Consider the following 25,307-nt stretch of genomic DNA (forward strand, 5'->3'; position numbering starts at 1 on the left):
GATGAATCAGCGCGCGCTCTTTTTCTCCGCGTCCCGTGTAGACTAGCCGTTGGCAGTTGTCTTCTTGATGCTTCAGGTGGTCGCCGATTCAAGGTCGTTGTCAGGCGAACGAGAAGCTGAAGCTTCGTGCGCACGAATACGTCTCCTCTTCTAGAAGGATCGCCTTCGGTCGTGGATCGTCGATACGACGCGTGCTTTGGGGATGTTTGGTGTAAACGGGAATGGAATTTGTTTTTTCAAGCCTGGAATACTATAACGGGATACTGTACAGCCCACTGATTTTGGTTTTCGTAAGAAACCATGGTCTTCTGTTATTTATTCCGAGAATCTTTTTCTGCTAACTTTCTGACGCGATAGGTTCGAACTCGTTTCAAGTAAAATGATATTTTTCCATATTTTTTGTCGTAAGTTTGAACTTGTTGGAAGTAGGCGTTAGGCCGATAAAGCGATACGTTTCGACATCGTATGGTAAGTTTGAGCTTGTCCGGAGTAGATTGACAGAATTATATTCTACGACAATTTAGATTTATATTCCGTTCTGATTCGTTTTTATTAATGGGATATACAGTTGCCTGGTATAGCGTATCGATGGGATTATATATATATAGGCAAAGAAACGGGATAAAAGAGTATGTGAAGACAGGGTGCTGCAGGGACGAATGTTACAATCGTTACACGATCATCGTTCTTATTTTCTCGTTGTCGAGCGGACACGCGTTATTTCGGCATCTCGAATTCATTAGGACACAGCAGGGGTCCGTAATTACCTGTCGCAAAGCGGTTTAATAGCTCTGATCTCATAGGAGGATCGTACACACGCTTGAAATAAATCCGTGCACGGTACGGTAATAAATTTTCTTGCTCCTTACCCAGCTAGCTTGAATCTAACGCGAACCTTATTTATGGTCGACGTTAACGTGCCAGCTTTGCTTTTCGTACGTCCTTTCTCTTTGCGATCAACGTTTGCACGCCGTGGTCGTTACATTGTCTCCAAGCTACCAATTAAAGTTTTCGAGACACGCGATATCGTTTGATCGATGAAAACGTTACGACCCGCCGTATTTCACCAGCCACACGTTGGCGAACGTAACGCATCGTTTAATTACGATGACCCGTCTCGGACCAAGTACCGTCCTCGCGATTAATCAAACGGCTGGTACGACGAACAGGCCGGATTCACGGTCTAATTTTGCGTCAGGTCGCCGGATCGTAACGGTGTCGAGCGGAGACCGGTCAAGTAACGCGACGATGATTCCTCTCGCGAGAGCCGAGACGCGCTGGAGAACGGCTGGAGAACGCGAGAACCTCGCCGTTCCATACGCCAAGCATCGAGCGCTACGCTACGCACGCATCGGAACGCCGGAAAAACTCTTTTGTTTCGAGTCACGCTGATGCTCAAGTTACGCGTTCGTTCTACTTTTTAAGCGTAATTCGAAGGATTTAATGGGGGGATGATTGTTCGCAGCATTATGATAATTGCCGGAAATCGTTGAGATTTTACGATATAAAAAGAATTCTCTGGTCTGAATCGTATTGAGAGTATAATGAAGTTCTGTATTGTTTTGTTGTGCTTGCTTAATTGTATTAGATACACGGTGCATGTCAAACATTTCCGATTAAAGTGTATTTTCATTTGTTTACCAATGAAACGATATATATTTCTTCGGAATGGAATTTCTTTTTTGGGAGAAACTTGAAATTGTGGGAAATTTATTGCCTCGCCAATTTATTAAGATTACGTTATAACTGGAAAGTTTTCACAATCGTAGTATGTTTTCGCAAGATATACGATTGTTTAGAGAAATCTTATATCCTTGTATGTTATTGTAGCAGCGAATTAGATATTTAATAAATTATAACCACTCCTCAATATCCATTTCCCTGATAAATTATCTTCTACACAGTTGGATCCTTTGAATATGTTACTTCTCCTCGACCTTCTTTCAAACAATTCTCGAATGTTACACGTTCGCCGCCGATTGGATTTCGACTCGTTAACCTAATTGCATATGAAACATACGAAGAAGCAAGCAGTGTCTCGGAACGGTCTTATTGGACAAATAATAAAAAAATTTAACGTTTTAATACCTTTCACCGATAGAAGAGGAGATCTCAATAAATTTAACACAAACTATATATCTCGCAATTAAATATCGAGAAATATCGAATAATTCAATACAAACATCGCAGTTGCCGTGAACATATCTATATCTATATGTCCATAACCGTAAACTCATTAAAAGCGGTCATTCCATATTTTGAACCTCGCGTAATTGTAAAAGTTTCGCAAAAATGACAACATTTCCAACTTGGAATTCCAGTCTCAGTGACATTTGTAATACGATGTTATATCGGAAAGCAACGGGTCGACAGAGATCGAGGCTCACGGCGAACGTGTTGAAAGGTCGATAAATAAAGTGCAGTGCCACGAACTAAAGTTAAACTTCTGCCACGAAAGTTTGTCACCGACCACGTAACATATTTTCAAAGTAAACGGTCGAAGACGAGTCCGTTAATAAACGCGGGGGTGTGGAAAAATAAAATTTTCTTTTGTTCGCGAATAAAACGTGCGATGTGGATACCAGTGTACGACCGGCGGATTCTAGACCCCACGTGAATTTTGCCGTATGTTCGGGGAGTTCTTCACCGGCGACCAAATATAGCCGGGTAATGTAATACACGTCACGTGGTCAGAAATAGCCTAAGAAGAGGGCCTAGCCGAGTGTGCACACGGCACTGTTCACTGTGGTAGCGTCGTCCCTCGTTTTGAAACGAGCCGGACTACCAGAAGCGATGAAGAAAATACGTTTACCTCTTCACGCTCGTTAAACCAGTTACCAGAGAGAAAGGTGATACCAAGGGAACAGAAACACGGATCGTAAAAGACGAGTATACGCGTACGTGTGGAAATCCTCGTGTCAACGAGCGGCCGCGCGCGACTCCTGCTGACTGCGAGTAGTCGGCGACTCGTGATTTTTCAAAACCGAATCCTCAGCTCTTTCACCGAATACGTTGCTCGACTTTATAACGCTGCAGCTAGCAAAGTGGTAGAAACGAGCAATCGATGATCTTTCAGAGAGATTCTACGAGCTAAAATAACGGATTCGAACGATCTTCTGATTTTATAGATTTTACAATGAGATGTTCTTTCTCCAATGAACATTACAATGAGATCTCCAACGTTCTTGGAGATTTGGACGAAAGATTTGTCCAGTGGAATTCCGTGTCGTGAAATAACAGAGATTCCATTGATTCCTTTTGTAACGTACGTGGATGAAGAATTGTTCGTTTTCGTGTATTTTCAGCTTTTTCGTAAAATCTATCATTTTGAGATTCTTACTGCAAGTTTCGTAACCCAGTTGATAGTTGTAGCGTTAATATTGCATAAAATCGGGTTGTCAGTCTGTCGCAACCGATGACGCCAATTGGTTCGTGTTCTTTGTTTTACAACGCGTGCAAATTTTGTTAATTTGATACAATGGTATGTAAGGTACATGAAAGATGTACGTTATGATTAATTTTGTAGCAGGAAGATACATAGGTTTGATAGTTACTTAGGAATGTGATCTTATGTTTCTGGTTGGAGTCAGAGTTTCAATTGTCGAAGTATATTATGATATGAAATTTATTTTCGTTAATTTCCTACTAAAATAATCGATCATTTAGATAAATATATTATGTTTTCTTCGATAGAGTCAAGCAGACTTTAATCGCAGTTTTCAGAGTCTAGGCTGTCAATGCGGAATCGAGTTTAAAGAAACATAGTAAAACTAAAAAAGAGATGCAACAGTTGCGTCAGCGGCGTTACTTAAAGAACTATAATAAATCAATGTAGTATATCGTATTCACGAATGTGATAGACGTAGATACAACATTTGAAATTGCCAATTGAATATAATTTCAATAATAGAACTACTCGTTATTAAATTAACGAATATCTTTTTATTTTTACTAAACGTGAAAATGCTTTCGTCGAAATAAAAATGATTTTTATCGAGATAAAATCATAATAGCATACAAGTATATATATAAATCATTCAATAAAAGTTTTCGTTCACGTTGTAAAAAGGTCCATTTTCATTTAAATTAAACATAAAATATAACGTCGTATAGCGACGTGCTTTACCTCTAACACATAAAACAATAATGAAAGAGCTCTTAGCCATTTTGTCATAGAAAAAGCATAAAAGATTTCAACAAATCGCTTTAACATTTTTACATTTTATCTGAATAAAAATGCTCCTTCTTTTCGAATATAACGAAAACTTGTATAAATGATCATACCTATACGTATATTTTCGTTCTATCATTTTAATTATATTCATTTACGTCTACACGTTCGTTACATATATCACGAATATATTTCTAATTCTAGACAACCTAAAACTTCCAAGAAATCACGGAACAGCCAAAACTCCGTTACTCGGACGTTTCTACCACCACAGAACGACCGATACACGTTTTGCTTTCGTTTCGTCGTCAAATATAGCCGTGCATCTGGACTCGGCTTTCGAGCAAAGTAGCAAACACTTCGTCCGAGTTTTCTTGCCGTTATTTTAGCTGCGATAAATCTGCCAAGTGTTGCGGCGTGGAATCGCTCGTTAACCGGCTCGCGACTCATTGTCCGATCGATCGTCACGCTGATTAAGAACGTCCAGCTATTTCTGTTCATTTGGTTCTCTCAAATTCCCTCCCTCGGCTCAAAAATTCACGTTTCATATTATTTTCGGCATGGCGAATTGTTTTACGAGCCGTGATTCACGCGTTTGCCTATTCAACCAGTTGATACAGAGTTTCGTAAGCAAAACGCAGACGAATTTATGGCCCGAGGAACGTGCTGGCAATTACGTTGCGGAGTGCAAAAGTCAATTTACATTCGCGGGTCTATATTCGTCCGCCATTCGATGGATTCCGGTCGACGATCCTCCATGGGAGATTTTTCTTTTATTTCGAGGCGTTTCATGGGAAATTCCTCTGATTCTAACTTCTCGATTGGTCTAAATTTGAGACTTAGGGTGCATCGATTTTGCTCCCAGTTCCTTCAAAGTATTTTCAGTGTTTTTGGACATTTGGCCAATTCTTTGAAAGTATTTTACGCGCTTCGCGTTCTCGCGTGATGTTTCGTTACAGTTGGTATTCTAGGATTTCTAGCGTGTAAATTCCTTAGATCTTTTTTCGTGTCACATAGAATTTTGGATCCTATTTTTGTATTTTATATTTTCCACTATTTTAACAAATATTTGGTAATTTTTTATATCGATGAATATCAGTTACTTTTTGCCTTGTAATATACTATCGAACAACGTATGTTATTTTATACGATTATGCGATTTTATACGTTTAACGATGAATTTCGAGATGCCGTGTATAATATCAGCGTTGAGAAAGTTTAGAATCGACCGATCATAGCAACGATGTGTCCGTGTGCAACGATAGATGATCGATTCGGCAACAAACGAGGCTTGTGCGTATTTAAAACATTCGTTTTTATTGGCCTTTCCATTGTACAATAATAAATAATTCGATTAGTAGAATGTTAAAGGAAAAATCATTTACGTGTAACTAAATAAACTTGATTCACGTCGGTGTTGGCTAATTGATAAATCATTCCTAACGTATGTAATGTATCGTGTGGGTAATTACACTTATGCGTATATATTATATATATTCTTTATGATATAATATATATTTTTCTTTTTAAAGTTTAATAATGAACATCGACACTAAATCGAACGAGTAAACGAGTTACGTGTTCGTAATACCGACATTGTTTACCAAAGAAATATTTCTCTTTTCATCACATTCCTTACCCATTACGTGACCTCTCGCGTGTTTTCACACGAGGCACGAACAATTTATCGCACGATATCGTTCGACTTCCCCGCGATCCAGCTTTATATACAACGCGGAACCAAAAGAGAATCGCAACAGTTCGTTCTCAAAATTCGATCTGATCGATCCGAAGCACCACCTCGGCAAATCTTTGTTCTCTCGTATGAAATTCATCGTATTCGACGCTGATAAGACGCTCGTAGACGTGTCTCGCTCGCGAATCGCACCTCTCAGATGGAAAAATCGGCTACGCTCGTCTTGTCGGTCGAATCTCCGATTCGTTTTTCACCTTATACGAGTTCAATTCTACAAAACATTTCCACGTTTCTGCCGTTAATACTTCGTTCATTTTCAGCACCACCTTCGCGACATTTCTCATCTTTGATTCTCTGCAATTTTCTATTAATCAATTTTCATTCGTTTCTTTTATCTTCGCGCGTTTACCATTAAATCCTACGTTATCTTTCATTCTTGATAATATAGAATCGTTTACCTTTTATATATATTTTTCTTTCCTTTCTAATGTCTCCGCAAATCATATCACTTTCCTCGTTTCACTCGCTCGTCTACTATATTCTTACTTTTTTTTATTCTTTTATTTATTTTTTTTTTTTGGAAAAAAAAGAAAAAAACAAAAAACACGACGAGTTAGTACAAAAACTCCCCGGGCTCGCTCGTGACTTTGATTACGGGGTCGGGGACAAAGGGTTGAACATTGGTAACGGTTCGCTTGATGGGTTAGGGTTTCTTCTTTTTTTTCTTTTTTTCTTTTTAGAGAGAAGAACAACAAAAAAGCGGGAAAAAATACGCACGGGTGTCCTCGATGGTTCGCGTTCAACGAAGGAATGCGTGCCTCTGAGACAATTTTCTATATTATCTTGTTACACGGTTAATGTAAATGAATATTTATATATTTGTTAATTCGTTCGATCCATTGATTTTTTATTCTTTGTTTTTCTTATTAAATATAATAGAACATTTTGAAATTAAACTCATCGGAGTGATACGACGCTTTTCTCTCGTGAATATTTTTTAAATACTTTTTTCTATACGCGTAAGAAATTGTTTCAAACGTACACGGGTTCCTTCGTAACACCCTAGAGGCTTATCCCGTCGATTCAATCGCGTTTCGTGTTAGCAATTGAATTTGTATCTTTTATTCAGTTCTTACTTTTGACGATGAGTTTGGCGGAGGTTTCTACGGTGCCGGCTGACGTGGTAGCTCGGCAGGTGAAGGTGCCAGTGTCTTCTTCGTAGGTGGTCGCTATCAGCAGCACGGCGTTATTGCCTTCGTGAATCATCTGGAATTCAGACATTTTTATTTCTCATTAATCCAATTAGATAAAGCTGATAGAAGATTTCTAATCTTCATAGATAAATAGCTAACCACAGATTCACCCACACCGAATTTCACCAAGTTAATTAATTTTACGTTATAAAAGATTCTATCGTATTGTAAATATATTGTCTATCTATAAAGATTACTATCGTGCAATTTTTTCTCCCATATCGTACAACTGTAATTTTAAGAAAAACAATAATATTTTCTCATTTATTCTATAGCGTATGGAATGTTTCTGTACTTTTGATTAAAAGAGATATAATTTAGTATAAAACAAAAATCACCAAAATGATACGATAGAATATTGATAAATAATGTAACATAGATGATTGCTTGATAAATTAACAAATTCTAGATAAATACAAATTTTATGGTATTATGGAGAATTAGATAAACTTTTGAACACGACTTACCTGGAAGTCAGGTGACTGAGGGATTAGGGCACCTTCGCGATACCATTGAATCGTTGGCTTTGGTTTAGCTGGAGTAACTTGAGTCTTGAACTGTGCCGGTTGTCCTTCTAGAACTGTTTGATCTTTCAGTGGCGTCAGTTTGGGGAGAACATCAGCTGCGTCGGGTGCTAAACGAAAACGTTCAATATTAATCATTTCGGTCAGAAGATATAGTGGAGTTTTAGTGAAATTGTAGGCTGATGAAAAATGATGATTCTCACCAAGAACTCTGAGATTGGCCGAAGTAGTTACATCACCAGCTGGATTCTTGGCGATGCATTTATAGACGCCCTCATCTTCGGGGAAAGCTTCAGAGATCCTCAGGGTACAGAGGTCACCTTCCTTCTGCATTTGGAAGTACTTGGATGGCTTGATGACCTACGATGACAAATAAATTTCGTTTAAAGAACACGAACCTTCCTATCCCTTGTAAATTTTAAATAAAAAATTTCTAGGTTTATACCAAAGAATTAATCGTATGGTTTTCTTTAAGTTTGAAACTGAACAGCAACGAAGAGGAATTAAACGAGTTTTTTAGAAACCAAATCGACTCTATAAATTTCACGATCGTATTGCCTAGAGGTATAATTACCATTCACCTTAGGAAAAAACAAATGATTTACTTCTATACGATTCATCGTAAGAAGATTGTATAATTAATCGTAAATTCTAGGATCTAAATTTAGCCTCCCTATTTTGTAATTTATACAAACGATCAATATGACTTTTGAATGGATTAACGCGTCATCCTAAATGCTGTGTTCTATGGGATAGAAAATTAAATTGAAGTAACTTGAGCAACGCTTCATTGTCAGCATCCTCTACCTCTACGATTACGATATTGCAGTGAAAGAACTACAATTTTGAAAAGATCTATGATATAACGAATAATTTAAAAAATTCGTATTATTATAGTATCGTGGACAAATTGCCTAAGAAATATCGGGTGAACTATAAACAATGTCGCGAGAAAGCCTAAGTGCCGACAGGCCAAAAGAGTCTGGAAACTTCAATGGACCGAGCAGCCCATCAATGTGTCGTTGGTCCTTCAATCGAATAGTTCCGCAGAAAAAAGGCCTATGTGACCATGGCCACGGATGGTTGCGGAACACGTACGTGGTGAAACTATGAGAAAAGACAAAGGGATGCTTAAGGAAGAAAGATGAATTAACAGGCGGTCGCGAGTTGAGAAGTCAGTGTTGTCAGCCTTGTCGAGGAGGATGGTTCGCGTGAAAGAGAGTTTGGTGGTAATCGAGTCCCTGCCAGGTGAAAAGAGAATGCGCGTTTCATCCCGGGACTACCGGTGGACTCGTCAGTAAGGTTAATACCCGGTAGTCCCTGCCTTAGACGTAGAGGGAGTCTCGCTAGGTGCAGTATTTGTATCGTGACACCGTATATTCGACCGCTAGCGAGACAGACAGACTCGTTGTTGTCGTAGTAGCCCTCTGGTGTTGGCGGTTAGTACCCGGATCACCCGGGAGATGTTACGACCGCGTTGATGCCTCGACCTGTCGGCGTCCTGTTGGTGCCGATCCGTCATAAGAGCATTGGAACCGCGGTGACGAGAGTTGTGAATCAACGATTTAGTTGCCTTAGTTATAGCACATTACTGTGTAGCTGCACTCGGCAGCAAACTTTCCAACGGGTTCTGTCTCGTGGCTTGCTGCCCAAAGACCGTATCCTCGATCGAACGACGGCAGAGTTGTGGTCAGCGTAGTTGGTTACGAACGTTCAAGATCAGGTTCGAATCCAGACACTCACAGTCCGGTTTTCTACACAATTCCTAGCTGAGAAGAAGAAGAAGGCAACCCGGATGAAGACAAAATCTCATACACCAGCAATACCTATCACGACTTATACCGCATCTCAACTGTATTTAGTTCACGTTAAATAACCATCGTTTTCTGTTTAATCCATTGTAAGTAGATCTATCGATAAATAAAAAATCCTATGGTATCGGTGTTGTTTCAAGTATTATTCGTACCTTGTCGCCTTTTTTCCATTGTACCGTGGGCACCGGTTTTCCGGTGATCCTGCAGGCAAAGGCGACGGATGTTCCCTCTCTAATAGTTTGATCTCTCAATGGCTCCAAAACCGTGGGCGCCTTTTCGACGCCAGGCGTCGTCGGTTTCGCCGTCTTGGCGGGCGATTGAGGTCCACGAACTGTACATTCAGCGTCGCAACGTGCCTCTCCGGCACTATTTATCGCCACGCACTCATATTTGCCTGAATCTTCTGGCACTGTCTCCAAAATCAGCAAGGTGTAAGTATTATCTTCCTCGAGTGTCTTGTAACGAATATCTGCCGTCACTTTCTTGCCATTCTGTAACGACACACGAACGTGAACGGTTAAACTTATTTCTCAATTAAATTTAATCGCCTATACCAGGAAGAAAGTATATTCTTTAATCTTTTGTTTAATTTTTGGAGAATCATTTTCATAAAATATTCTAACAGGGAATAAAGTACAAATAGACACTTACGTGTATAAATTAGGAATAGTGACTTATGAATTGTAATCCAAACTTATATATGACTTATGCATCTTTTCTAAAATTAATTCTTCGGATACTGGATTTTGCAAAATTATTATTAATCTACATGAATTATGATTCTAACGGCATATCGGCAACTATACTCGATGATCCAGGTTCGCATTTACAAATTGTAGAATAACTAATACTACGATGCTACTCTTTCGTCCAACGGAAGAAAAATTACTAAGAAAAGAGTCAAGTACCTTCAACCAATAAACATCCAAAGGCTTAGTTCCAGTCACTTTGGCGTCGAATCTGGCCAGTTGACCAGTAGTGACCGAGGTATTCTGAATGGTAGACAGAAAACTAGGTGGTATCACTCCTCCTCTACCAGGTTGTCTTCTTCGTTCTTCGACTACCAGATTGGCGCTGCATTTCGCCTTTCCGCCACGATTCTCAGCGATGACAGAGAACACACCAGAATCTTCCATAAACACTTGTCGAACGATCAGCACCGATTTCGTGCTGAACGTATAAATCTGAAGATCCGAAGAATTCTGAATGGGGAAATCTTCGCGGTACCATTTGATGGTTGGCAATGGATCACCGTCGAATTCCACTTCGAATCGAGCTTGCTCTTGCTCGAAAGCTCTGCAAGGTTGAATCTTCTTCGTGAAGACTGGTGGCGTGGCTGGTTTTGTTGGACCTTGAACAACACGCTCCTGGGTCTTGGCTTTGTGCTCCACTTCGGTGGTTTCCGTGGCGGTTATCTTTCTGGTGATCTCCAAGTCACCTTTGACCTCTTTCTGTATTTGCTTCTGCTTGGCCACGTGCACTTCACGACCGTGAACCGTAGATTCTGATGGTTCTGGAGGATACTTGCCAGTGGATTTCATGCGCTCCACGTCGATGTCCACCTCAGTTGTATGTGGTTTCTTCACGAATTTGGTAGTTGTCTGTGTGGTGGTGTCTTCGATTCTTTCCTCCTTTTTGTCTTCCCTGAAAAATCGTCATTCCACGCGTTTAATTCTCGTATCAGATGATTAGATCTTTAATCTGTAGTTGAGACTCTTAAGTGGATATTAAAGTGTTCTTTGAGAGATTGAGAAGTATAGTTTTAGATAGAAAATATGATTCTGCAAGGTTGTAGAATTCATAAGGAACGTCAACGATGTCAAATGTTCAAGTTGCTATGATTAAATAGGTGCAAAATTAATAACTTTAATACTGCATTCATGACATATAAAAATTTGTTTATAACACGAATAAAGAAGAAGAATAAAGAAATTTAGCCCCAAACATAGCGAAACTTACTGCTCATATAATGCAACTTAGTTTCTCTCATATGAATGGCACGGAGGATAAAACTAACGAATAAGAACGAAGCTGACTACTGATATAATGAATTTTAATTGCATTATATGATAATGAAAAATAAAGTGAAAACGGAATTGGTACTCACAAGGTTTCCTCATATTGCTGGGCCATTCCCTTCGCCACAGAATGAGAGACAACTTTTTCACCAGGAATAGCAAATTGATGGCTAGATTCTCTCAGCCTACTCTCCTTCAGCACCTGTTCTTCCTCCAGAGTCATGAGCTTGTTGTAATAATCCTCGTTCTTTTTGCTCTTCACAGACTTTTGCCATTCTGTCTCTGGTTCCTTGAAAACTTTCTGTCCAAGGTGCTCCGTGGCGATCTCGATGCCTTGAGAGATGTTATGGTGTCTTTCGTCGAAAACTTTCTCGAGCTCTGTGTTCTGTCGCTCCGATTGGTATTGGGTCAGTCCGTAATCATACCAAGCTAGAGAAAAGCAACGTTAGACTTCCGTTTCTCAGATTCACGCGCAACCGTCAACGCATGCCATACGAACGTCGGAAACATTCATTTTTTTTTTTTTTTCATTGGAAACATAACGTTCCTCGACGATCTAACATATTTCGAAGATATCAAATATGAATAACAGATAACAATAAAATAAAATTGTCGATGGCAGGGATTCAAATTGCATTTGTCAGTGACATTTTCAGTGCTTAATTGCCTCTGGAAAAATTTAAATATTGAAACTATTTATAAGACATAAATAATATAAGAGTTGTCAAGCATTTGCGAAATATTAACATTTTCTGTATAATAAAGTAGTGAAAGATCTCATTCATAGCGGAGTATTAGTTAAATTAAAAATAATCTAAAATGGCGAATGAGGAGAATCGAGGGAACGTTATGCTTTCAAGAAGATTCACAGAGAATCACGGGGAAATACGACACAGTACTTTATTGGCGATGCAACACATAACGACGCCAGCTACGCGAGAGGAACAGGATGCCCGGAAACCAGGCTACCGGAGACAGAGGTGGACATCCGGTGCCAATCACATTGATTTGGAATTACACCGAACACTTGATTTCAACATTGGTTTCAAACATTTTCTACGGTCCACTATCATGTACAGAGATCCAGTACTATATTCAATTTACAATATTTACAATCTAATACATTAGCAACTTGAAAAATAGTAAATTAAAAGACACTGAATCTCTGTTGTTTAAAATATGATATAATAAACGGAATTGGATATTAGGAGCTGACAAGTTATTAAATATATCCATTACCCGTCCTGGATTATTAACAACGTCGACATTGAACATGGTGTAGCACTCCGAGAAATACGGACTCTGCTCGGTTAGTCTCGCAAAACGAGCCGAATTTCATCGATCCTATTCAATGATCTTACGAATAAATGAAAAAGCAATACAGTAAATAAAGTTCAGATGCAATGGACTATTTTTCTTAAAGAAATAAAAAATATATAAAAATGTAAAAAATAGTATCATTGAGCAATACACCCGTTTTCTCCAGTGCAATAATAAAAATCGTTGACCGCGCGGAGGAAAATATTTTATATTATTATATTTAAAAAAAAATGTTCTTCGATTAATTTTTCCAAACGAATAAATTAATACAAAAATAAAGTCGATGATTCACCGAAATATTGATGTAAAAATAAATCGATGATTTATTGCTTATAATATTTTTCTCCGTGCACAGTTTGTGTTCACATTTGATAAAACAGAAAATGGAAGACAGTGATAAACATATATAAATATATGCGTATATATACATATAAACAAGATAATCTAAAAAGAACGAGTTGTTCCCTTCTCGATGTTTAGTGTTCCATACCTGAAAATTCCGGTTTGTAAAACGAAGTAGCCGATACCTTTTCAGTTTAGACGACATTGCTCGTCGAAATCCCGAACCCCGAAGAAGAAGAAGAAGAAGAAGAAGAAGAAGCTGGTCGAGTCGCCCGAGGACGATCTTTCGAATCCTTTCGTAACATTTTCTTTTTCTCTTTTTTTCTTTTTTCTTTTTTTTTTTGATGGAAGAAGGAAAAAGGTTGGGACAGAGGTTTTTGGTGTTCGAATGGTTTCGAGTGTTTTCTTCTTTTTCTGTACTCGAATGGAATGTATGTGTCGTATCGATATCTCATGTACTGTGTTGCGGTTGTCGTTTTATCTTTCGGTTGCGTTATTTAAATAGAACTTTGTTTTTCTCTCGATTTTACTCGAACAGAAAACTTTTCATTCTTTTTTTCGTGTGATATATATCGTTGTGCCAATGTTCGATTTATCGACGGATTATAATTTTGTTTCTTTTGTATGTGCGTGCATTCTTTGCGATGTAACGGATAGATTTCATTTTGTCGGAGAATTTCTTATTGTTCGGTAAGATTCATGTGTACAAATTTGAAGTATGTAAAAATAAAAGTCTAGAATATGTTTCAGTGAGGTATAATTAAAGTATAATTGGCGTTTGAGGAAACGCAAAGAATGCAACGACATGTCTATGTATGAGTTTCTCTGTTTGGGAGTAGTAAACTTACGTCTTGGTGAATTTTTCAGTACACCTCGATAATCGTCGCTCCTTGGTTTTACTGTTAGGGTGGTTTCGGTTCGTGACTCGCCTACGGAACTTCTCGCGATCACTTCGACTTTCCCATGATCGTATTGCCTCGTCTTGGGGATGTCGAGATGGTACATACCGTCGTACGTTAGTTTATACCGTGATCCCTGTGAAAAGATGTGACGAATTATAATGTAGAATCATGGTAAAAAATTACCATATAGAATTATAATTATACAGAATTATAATACAGGATTATAATATAAAATTGTAATATGAAAAGGGCCACAGAAAAGCATAAATATATTTCATAGAAAAATCTCTGCCACGAGTAAACTTCTTTTAGCGTTTAGTTCAGAAGAGTTAAATTTTAATGTTTATTTAGAATTTAAAATAATTTTTAATCAATATTACTCGGAATGTTAGAATTTAGTTTCCTTTTAAGTTCAGAAAAGTAAAGATATTTACATTGACCACAGTATGTCCATTGATGATCCACATGACTCGCGGTCTCGGGTGACCAGTGACACGACAACAGAATCTGGACCAATCACCCTCTTCCACGGTTACTGGTTCAGGTTTGCTCACGAACGTTGGAGGTGCACGCACCTTCTCTTCTTCGCCCTCTTCCTCAGGTACTCTAAATAAACACGTTCACGCGTAAAGAGATAGTTCGATGTACATTATGGTTAAATTATATATCGTAATTAATTAATGAGAAAAAAACATTAACTTTCGATATAAATGTTTCCCAAAATTTTTCAGTATCGTCTAAAAGATTCGATATATTTTTCCTATTTAGCACGTTGACGCCGGCACCGAATGCACGCCGCCTCACGGGACAGACACGCGTGATCCACCGGTGGTACACGCCGGCGTCAACGTGTTAAGGAAAAGTTCAATTATCACAAAAATTCTTACATTTGCCATGCAGCTTCCATTTCTCTGATCTTCTCGATACTCTTCATGCCCTTTGGTAGTTGCGACTCGTAAATAATTCCAGGCTTGCCAGCTGTTCGGATCACCGCTCGTGTTTCGTCCATTCCGTAAAGATTCGTGGCTCTGCATAGATATTCTCCGCTGTCTTCAGGATATACCCATCCAAAGTTCATCGCCACGTAACCAAAGTCGTAAATTGGAGTGAATCTGTTCTTGTGTGGTAAAGGTTTGCCATTGAAGAACCATTCGACCTTCATGTTCGGATCACCGACAGGTGCCAATTGGCACTCGAACTTCGTGCTGTTCATTTCAACCAGCTCGGTTTGATCTTGGATCTGAGTGACGAAACGTGGTGGTTGTTTCTTATCCGCGTCGTAGAGATCGTCCTCTGTAAGGTGAACTTCCGAAGTGTATTTCTTGATGGTGGCTTCCATTTGCATCAACGCTTCCGACTTCTTCATACCCTTTGGCACTTGGTTCTGTAGGATGATGTTGGGCAACTCTGTGGAGAAAGTGGGAAATAGCGATATTGAATATTCGTATTGTAATTTGGGTTAAAAGTTAATTCCATGGAATGTTTAACTCATAGAGATATAATATTATGCATAATATTATGAAAAATTATAATAGATGAACTATAGAAGGAGAGAGTTGCACAAAGTAAATCTGAACCATACAATTTCTACTTGGAAATATAGAGAAATAGCAAAAGGTTGCGAGAAGTTATGATAAAGAAATCATAGGATGAGAGAAGTTACATCTTACGTTATACGATAATTAAATTTCTATTTTATTTTATCGTATTATACGAACGCTAATGTCTATAAGTGTTATATTATAAGAATAATAAGAGAAAAATAAACACATTTTGTATTACAATTTTTTGAAGTAAAAAAAGAATAAAGATTCTCAACCATTACTAATGTTGTATAAGGAAATAAATAGAATTTGAGATCTTACTTTTGCATGATACCGATGCCCTGGTAGTGTCCTCGCCAAGATCGTTAATAGCTTTGCACACGTATTCTCCCGAGTCCTCAGGGTAAACGTACAAAATATCCATAGACACGAATCCCATATCGTACATTGTTCTGTATCTGTGTCCAGCTGGGATCAATTTTCCATTTCTGTACCACTCTATGCGTAAATTTGGATCGTCTTTTGGTTCCACGCGACATTCGAACCTAACTGGTTCAGATTCGTCAACGGTTGCTGATTGAATCTGCGTAATAAACCTTGGTGGTTGACGTGGTGGCTCTTCGGCAGGTGGCTCGCTTACTGGACCACGTTCTAATTCTTTCAGCTTCTCGCCGCTCATGCCCGAGGGCAACTGCGAGTCGAAATCTATGGTTTTCTTAGCTGGAATAATTGAAAATTTATTATCCATATTATTATTATTACTGAACTAATAAGAAAATATATTTAGAATTATTTTTTAGTAAGAATTAAGATGATTATTTGTTCGGTACTTAAATTAATATTCTTATTGTATTAAAAAAAAAAAACGGCAAAATGATTATTTAAAAGGAAAATAAGAAAACGTTTGATCCATAATATAACTGGACCAGTCTCATTACGAAAAGAATTCAGAAGATTAAAAATTAATAATTATCGTCAATACCAAAAAACTGCAACGAGTTCTAACGAATATAAATTGTCACCAACGTAAATTTTCCAATTATTAGTATTCCAATAATGATATTTAAAATATTTAAAAAATATATATTCGACATAACAAAATTTAAAATACCTTGTACCTAATATAAGAGAAAATAACTGGAGTAAAAGTATCGATAATTTTCTGATTATATAAAATCGAATCACGATCGTAAATTGATGAAATGATATTTCAAATGTATAATTTTTATAGAGTGGTCCCTTCGTATGCAACAAATAAAAATTAATAAATCTTACGATACTATTCTAATTCAACTACGTACATTTGCACGTTATCGTAGCTTTGGTAGTAGCAGATCCCCACTTGTTCGTAGCTCTGCAAACGTATTCTCCACTATCTCTAGCATAGGTGTACGACATGTCCAACGAAATGAATCCAAAGTCGTTAATCTGGTGTACACGAGATCCGGTAGCGAACGATCTTCCGTTATGGAACCAATCGATACGCATGGTAGAATCGCCCACAGGTTCGACTCTGCAATCAAAGTGACTGGATGCTCCTTCCTCTACTTCGATATCCTTCAATTCCACAGTAAATTTAGGAGGATTAGGTGTTTCTTCCTCGGTCAGTATCTCGTCCTTCTTGTACAAAGCCTCTTCTAATTTCTGAATACTCTCCGTTCCAGTCTTAAAGTTGCTTGGCAACTGAGGCTCCAAGATAATTCCTTGACGTCCACGAACTTGAAGTTTGCATGAAACAATAGCTTCACCGTGACGATTTGTTGCTTTGCACGTATATAAACCAGAGTCTCGTTGGTAGCAATTGGCTACTTCCAAAATCACAAATCCAAAGTCGTGGATGGTTTTGATCCTGGTTCCAGCCAACAGAGGCTTTCCATTGTGGAACCATTCCACTCTCATGCTGGAGTCGTTGATCGGTGTTAATCTGCACTCGAAGTGCGCCAAGGAATTCTCGGTTAGAGTCAAATCGGATGGTGTCGTGATGAATTCCGGTGGTTTTCCGGTATCGTCGTCCGGAGTTGCAATACCAGGCTCGTTTCCAAGACCTTCCAGTTCAGCGATTTTATCTATCGTGCCTTCCATTCCTTTTGGCAGTTGAGATTCGAGAATGATGCTTCGTTTTCCAGTGCACTTCATCGTGCATGTGGTTACAGCTTCGCCGTAGTCGTTTGTTGCTCGGCAGCTATATTCGCCGGAGTCTTCTGGATAGATTGGCGAAATTTCGAGAATCACGAAGCCGAAGTCGCAGAAGGTGCGGAAACGAGTACCGGTCCGCAAAGGTTTTCCGTTCCAGAACCATTCGACCTGCGAAGAAGAGAATTTTATTCTTCTAGTAGTTTTATATATTATCATTGATTAATTAATTTGCTATAAATTTCAATGGTAATATCGATACATTAAAATTTATTATCTCGATGTACTACAACCTTTGTATCTCTTCTAAGTCTCTGTAAGCTACAGTAAAATAACAATGAAAAAATTACCTTTAATTTTGGATCGTCGGTAGGTGTAAGTCTAGCTTCAAAGTGCGCGCTCTCGCCCTCGCGAAGGCCATCGATGTTGCTCAAAGGTACAGTGAACACAGGTGCCTTTCCTCGTTCCTCCACGATCTTTTCGTCTTTAGTGCGAATCATCGAGTCCTCCAAAGTCTGGATCTTCTCCAATCCACCTTCCATTCCTTTAGGAAGCTGACTTTCCAAAATGAGACTCGATTTCGAATAACATTTCAAGGTCGCCTTAGTCGTGTCTTCTCCATATTTATTGAAAGCTCTGCACTCGTAAACTCCAGAATTCTCTTCGTAACAGTACAATATATCCAAGATGACAATGCCAAAATCGTGGAAGGTTCTGTATCTGTGTCCATGAGGTAATTTCTTTCCATTGTAATACCACTCGACCTTCAGATCTGGATCATTTACAGGCGTCAGTCTAGCTTCAAAGTGAGCAGATTGTCCTTCAACCAATTTCGTGATGTCAGAAATTTGCGTGATGAACTTGGGTGGCTCTGCAACTGGAGTCGTTGGCGTGGCAGGTTGTTCACCGCCATAACTCTCCAGTTCTCTGATTCTAGCGAGAGAATCTGGTTGTAACGAATCAAGATATACTCCGCTCTTTCCAAAGCATTTCAGAGTTGCTTTAGTGTAATCTTCGCCGTATTTGTTGCTAGCCTTGCATACGTACTCTCCAGTATCGTGGGCCATCACGCCAGCGATATCCATCACAACAAATCCAAAATCGGATACCATCTTGAATCTGGACGAGTGTCTCAAAGGTTGGCCATTGTGGAACCATTCTACTTTCATATGAGGATCTCCAACTGGAATTAAAGTACACTCGAAGTGAGCAGACTGGCCATCCTTTAGACCTTCCAGCGATTGAATATGAGTTGTAAATTTGGGTTTCTGTCCTTTAGATTTATCCACGCATTCTAATTCCACGCTGATCTCGGCGCGGCCCCATTTGTTGGTAGCCCTGCAAGAGTAGGTGCCAGAGTCCTCTATCTTGGTTCCAAGAACCTCGAGAACCACCATTCCAAAGGCATAGACTGTTCTTATGCGATGACTGGCGTCCAAGACCTTGCCATTGTAGAACCACTCGACTACCATAGTTTGGTCACTAGTTGGCGTAAGCGAAGCTTCGAAGTGAGCGATTTCTCCTTCGGATAGGTTAGTCAGGTTCTCGAATTGAGATGTGAACACAGGTGGATGACCTTCTTCACTCTCTGGCGGAGCTCCTTCCTGTCGTTTCAGCGATTCTTCGAGGTCCTGGATTGCTTCCAAACCCTCCTTACCTTTGGGATGCTGCGATCTTTCGATGATGTTCTCCTTGGTCGTACAGTAGATCGTTGTTGAAGTGAAAGCTTCTCCAGCTTTGTTGTATGCCTTGCAAGTGTAAATTCCAGAATCACGATCATAGACATCTGTCAAGTCTAAAGTGACGAACCCAAAGTCGCTGGTCATCTTAAACCTGGATCCATGTTCCAGAGCTTTTCCATTGAAGTACCACTCGATCTTCAAGTTTGGATCGTCCTTGGGCTCTACCTGACCCTCCAAATGAAGAGGTTCGGACTCGCCCAATTTGAATTCCGGCTGCAAAGGCACCGTCCAGATCGGTTTAGGATATTCTTGTTCTGGTCCAGCGTCTGGCCTTCTATATTTCGACAAATAAGCATCTTCAGCTTCTTTGACTTTCTCCAAGCCAGCCTCTCCTTGAGGATGCTGTGTCTGCAGATAGATGTTCTGTTTGCTGGTGCATTTGAGAGTTCCCGACGTCTGAGCTGATCCCTTCGAATTGGTAGCCTTAACAATGACCACTCCAGAATCTTCCTCGTAAGCATGAGTAATATCCAAAGCTACATAACCAAAGTCATAAGTCGACTTGAATCTTGCTCCAGTTGGAAGAGGTTTACCATTGATGAACCATTCGATCTTCATCGTTGGATCTTTTGATGGCTCAACGTTACATTCAAAGTGCACATTGTCACCTTCTACGCATTCAACGTTGTTCAGATGAGTGATGAACACTGGTTCCTCGTAAATAGGTTCTGGTTGTTCTGCTGAGGTGACATGAGGTTGCTCTAAGGCGTCGATCTTTGGAAGAGCATCGGGATGAAGAGTGTCACCAAGTAACCAGTGACGATCGACGATCTTCAAACTGCAAGTAGACACAGCCTCTCCAAGTAGGTTCGTGGCTTTACAAGTGTAAATGGCGGAATCGTCGGGTCTTAAACCATTGATAGATAGTGTAACAAGACCAAAATCAAAGGTACTACGAAGTCTGGTTCCAGTTTGAAGAGCCACCCCGTTTTTGAACCACTCAACGCGAAGATTTGGATCTGCTCTTGGCTCTACTTGAGCTTCCAAGTATACATGTTGACCCTCCACGAGTCTGTCGTGGCTTTCGAGATGTTTGGTGAAGACTGGAGCCTGTTGAGGCGTCGTGTCGACGAACATTTCCGGTACTTTGTTCATCTCCGCTTCTTTCAATTGAATCTTCTGCCAAGCATCTGGCTGAAGACTCTCGGCGTCGATAGCTGAGCGCGCTTTCACTTTCAGCGAAATCGAGGAAACTGCCTCGCCGGATTTGTTGATGGCTTTGCAAGTGTATACACCGGAATCCTCCGAGATTACTTTCAGGATGTCCAGGGTCACGTAGCCAAAATCGTGGCTCACGTGGAACCGAGATCCTGTTGAAAACGTTATACATTGTGTGAAGTGAAAATTACGTTATGGTTATAGGTCGATGGTTTAAATCAGATTTGAGATAGATCTTTATTACAAAACACGGAATGTAGGAAAAGACAAATTAAGAATACTGTAGAGAAATTAAAGTGAAAGATTTTGAAATTAACTAACTGAATACAAAAGTTTCCAGGTTTAGATTTTGGATGGAGCTTTAAATTTTCTGACTATTGAATTCCTTAATTTCAAAACTATTTAAATTTCTAAATTTTCGAAAATGGAAGAATTAATAATAATAATATGAATGATAATATCTATTGTAGTTATAATGAAATTCGTTAAAATATTTGATTATATTTTATCAGTTTGCATAAGAGACCTACCCATTTTTAATTCGACTCCATTGATGTACCACTCGAATCTCAAACTGGCATCGCCAACTGGAACGACTCTGCATTCGTATCTAGCCATCTGGCCTTCCCAAAGTTCCGTGGGTCCAGTCAACAATTGTGTGAAGATAGGTTTATCGAATACCTTCTCCGGTTCTTCAGGACGACTTGGTCCTTTATCAGCTTCAAGTTGGGCGATCTTACGTTGCGCTTCAGGGTGTTGGGTGTCTAATTGAATGCTTGCTTTACCTAAATATGAGAAATAGCAGACGATAATTAACGTAAGTGTCAGCTTTGAAGAAAACATATATTGGCAGAGATCAAGTATTGATACTAACTCTTGATCTTCATCGAAGCAGTGGTAACTGCTTCACCGAGTGGGTTGGACGCACGGCACATGTACACGCCTTCGTCCTCTTCTCTCACGTGGGAGATGTCCAACGAGACATAGCCGAAATCATGGACTTTGGTGATTCTTGAACCTGGATAATTCAGAGATAACACGCTTTATTACTCGAATTCCCAAATTTTTCAACTCCGAAACCTTCGAACTTCTGAAAGTTCAGATTCTGAAATTTGGATCCTTCAAATTCTTAAATCTTGACCTCTTAAACTCTCAAATTACTACTTTTCTAAACTTTCTAATTCTGGGATTTTCAAATTGCCAAATTTTCCAATACCTAAATTCCTAGATTTCTAAATTTTCCAATACTCCAATTTCCGTATGCTTCAGCTTCAATTTCCTAAACTTTCGCGCATTGAAATTTTCAAATTTCTAAATTTTCGGATTCTGAAACTTTCGAATCTCCAAATTTCTAAATTTTCGAGTTATTAAATATAAGTAAACAAATGCATACGATTGTACTTACTTGTCTCAAGTGGGATTTCATTCCTGAACCATTCAACCTTCAACGTTGGATCTCCTACAGGAATCAATCTGCACTCGAAGTGAGCAGTGTGCCCTTCGGGAATAGCGTCGATATTTTGCAACGGTTGGGTAAAGACTGGTCTTTGCCTAGTTTGTGGTTCTGGTACGTCTGGTCTCTTCCAAGGTTGTTGTGCTTCCAATTCACGAATCTTGTCCATTCCTTCAGGACGTTGCGAGTCCAGAATAATGTTGTCCCTTGGAATAACCCTCAGCTCGATCGAGGATACGCATTGGCCAAGAGCATTGATAGCTCGAACGGAATATTCTCCTGCGTCTTCGGGAACAGCATGGCCGATATCAAGAGCCACATATCCAAAGTCAAAGGTCACGTGGAACCTGGAGGCAGATGGAAGCGGCTTGCCATTGTGGAAGAATTCGATCCTCAAGTTGGCGTCGTGGAGAGGCTCAACTTGGCACTCGAAATGGGCTGTTTGTCCTTCGTATACTTCGGTGGTACCCTAAATGAAATTTTACAATTTAATAAATAAATATTTCGAGTATATAAAAGAACCTTTGAAATTTTATGATATACATAACGTTAAAAGGTTGTGCTTTTATAATAGTATTCGTGTTTTTATAATAATAATGCAAATGTTTTGGATTCTATAAAAAATGTTTCAAATATTTGATGGAAAATATTCCAAAAATTAACGATTTTATAATATACAAAATATTAAATGTTTCTAATTTTATAACAGATAATGATATTGCAAAATTTAGAGATTCTGCAAATTTACATTAATTACTGAAAAACATTGAAAATTTTATATTACGTATACATATTATAATATTACATTTTCTGCTTTTAATAACAAATAATAAAATTTGCAATTTTATGCTATAGAGAATATTAAGAAAATATAAATTTCTAAAATTAAGAAAATATCTAGAATTTCAAATTATATAAATTCCTATGAATTCTTTACCCTGAGTTCAGTGATGAATCTTGGTGGTGTCACTGGTGGTTCTTCGACTTCTAAGCGGGCTGGACGTCCTTGAGCCTCGAGTTCACGAATCTTTTCGAGGCCATCTGGATGTTGAGTGTCTAGGAGAATACTGCGACGAGCTATGGAACAAATTTCATGTTAAAAATATTTTTCTCGAAGATACCAATAAATATGTACGAAAATATAAATTACTATTCCGGTTTATCCATCGATTATTCTCTTTTCTATTATCGGCTCAAGATTTATTTTCTATTCCTTCAAAAGTGACACGTCGACTACAATTACGAACTTTCGGTCTCGTACAAATATTACAAAATTCATCTTTTCTCTTACGATATTTATCCTCTCTAAAATCCATCTCCGATTTTCTTCTCGATTCTAAATAACCTTGATTTTTATCATTACGAATAGTACTCTTATAACGGTTCCTTTCACATAAACAGTTTTTGTGCATTTTACTAGAATCTATAAATTGTTTGCCTCGTCTAGAGTTCGTGAAAGAAAACGAACTAAATCTAGGTTTTACAGTCGATAGATTTCCTCTTGGAAAATCCGAAGGCGGAGACGAAACTCTTTTTCTCTGATAGTGTTCCAACTTGTCGATTTTTTTTAGAGGTTTCCATGGGGGAAAACGGGGAAGGTGGTAACGTTTGTCTTTTGCTAAGAATTCGAGTAATTTCTAGTTAGAAACTGATGTTAAATAAAAATAAAGAAATTAAATAAAAAAGTAAGAAATATTCAATTAAATCGCGTTATATTTGAAATCTATCATTTTTAATTTCTTCCTTCTTATTGTACTCGTTACGAAAGCTTGAATTTTAAATCGAACCACTTACAGCCAACTTTGATGGTGCAAGTGTTGACAGCCTCGCCAGCTAAATTGGTAGCCTTGCACATGTAGGTACCAGAATCTTCGGCATATGTATAAAGAATATCAAGAGCCACATAACCAAAGTCGTGTGTTTTGCGGAAGCGATGTCCTGTTCTTACAGCAACTCCATTTACGAACCTGCATTACAACGTTCAATTCGTCCAAATTAAACGCCAACATCGTAATAATTAGACTTAAACATTTAACATCGGTAGACTACGGATTTTTATGCAATTCTATATTTTTATTAACCCCTTAACCTACAACTACGGGCAAATGTAAATATTACGGGCATAGTCCGTAGTACGATGATCGGGCCAAACATATGTAATACAATACATAATAGCTTGTTTACGTTTTCGGTCCAAACTTCTCGAACGTAAATCGTAGGTCAAGGGGTTGATACTATCAAATGAAATGCAATCTACGTAATGATTTATTTCTTTCATTGAATGTTATTTAAACAAGCACTTCGCTTGGAGAATATTTTTTATATCATGTAGATTTTGTACATTTTTGCTTGTTTAAATGCTTCAGAAATGTGTAGTGGCACATGAGTAGAGGACAGTTCAAATCATGTTGTTGTTTTGCCTCGGAGTATCAAGATCGTTAGGATACACGTAACGTAATAAAAAATAAACTCCGGGCAAAACAATGTCACCGCTACGTGCAACCGTCGAACAAAGACGAATTTGAAGCGAATCAATTACTATACGAGTTATTATACGAATTATAATACGAGTTATACGAGGTATCGATTAATATCTACGAGTTAGCTGCGAGCGATTATACACAGTTTTTGCGAATACGTTTGTACGAGCGATTTAGGATATTGTCTATATTTATTTATTATTTATTTAATTTATTTCACATATATTTGACAGGTTGCAACAGCAAGTTCTCGTTACCTATTAACCAATCCTCTACAATTCCACCAGAAATGCATAAAATTCAGCAGTTTAAATTTAATTAGAGTTGCATTGTACGTTAATGAAATTCAATAAATTCTAATTGATCGATTTCGTTACCATTCTATCTTTAGATTTGGGTCGTTGATGGGTTCGACGCGGCATTCCAAGTGAGCGTGTTCGCCCTCCTTTAGATCCAGGTTGTTCAATGGCGTTAGGAAAACAGGCTTCTGGTGTACAACCTCTTTTTCAATCTCTTGCTTCACTTCTACAGTCTCTAGCTCGCGAATCTTCTGCAAACGCTGAGCGTCTAACGTGTCCAAATACAGGCCTTGTTTCGCTGTTTGAAAGAATAAACAGTTGTTTATCTGTCGTTCTTTTCAAGTGAATTCTTACGCAAATAACGAGCAACTTGTAAATTTTGATATAAGTCGAAAGGTTATAACATTTGTTCCGTATTCGAGACAGTCAAATGTCTAGTAATTCCTAAGATTTGCATT

The 25,307-nt window shown here is 38.6% G+C and overlaps 1 protein-coding gene across 1 annotated transcript in view; it reads right to left on the bottom strand.

Annotated features, from left to right (window-relative positions):
• The window catches only part of LOC117242036 (titin), a 130,552-nt gene that overhangs the window by 72,253 nt on the left and 32,992 nt on the right, over window positions 1–25,307 (bottom strand). The window contains 18 exon segments of the mRNA XM_033508366.1: window positions 7,004–7,133; window positions 7,588–7,754; window positions 7,848–8,004; window positions 9,611–9,949; window positions 10,367–11,102; window positions 11,566–11,905; window positions 13,987–14,173; window positions 14,475–14,646; window positions 14,928–15,447; window positions 15,906–16,304; window positions 16,886–17,888; window positions 18,068–20,769; window positions 21,148–21,402; window positions 21,492–21,635; window positions 22,023–22,539; window positions 23,008–23,147; window positions 23,865–24,037; window positions 24,928–25,147. Of these exon segments, the coding sequence (XP_033364257.1) occupies window positions 7,004–7,133; window positions 7,588–7,754; window positions 7,848–8,004; window positions 9,611–9,949; window positions 10,367–11,102; window positions 11,566–11,905; window positions 13,987–14,173; window positions 14,475–14,646; window positions 14,928–15,447; window positions 15,906–16,304; window positions 16,886–17,888; window positions 18,068–20,769; window positions 21,148–21,402; window positions 21,492–21,635; window positions 22,023–22,539; window positions 23,008–23,147; window positions 23,865–24,037; window positions 24,928–25,147 (8,301 nt within the window).

Source organism: Bombus vosnesenskii, unplaced genomic scaffold, assembly GCF_011952255.1.
Source record: "Bombus vosnesenskii isolate JDL3184/JDL3185 unplaced genomic scaffold, Bvos_JDL3184-5_v1.1 scf7180000016263, whole genome shotgun sequence".
In the NCBI taxonomy this organism is placed as follows: domain Eukaryota; kingdom Metazoa; phylum Arthropoda; class Insecta; order Hymenoptera; family Apidae; genus Bombus; species Bombus vosnesenskii.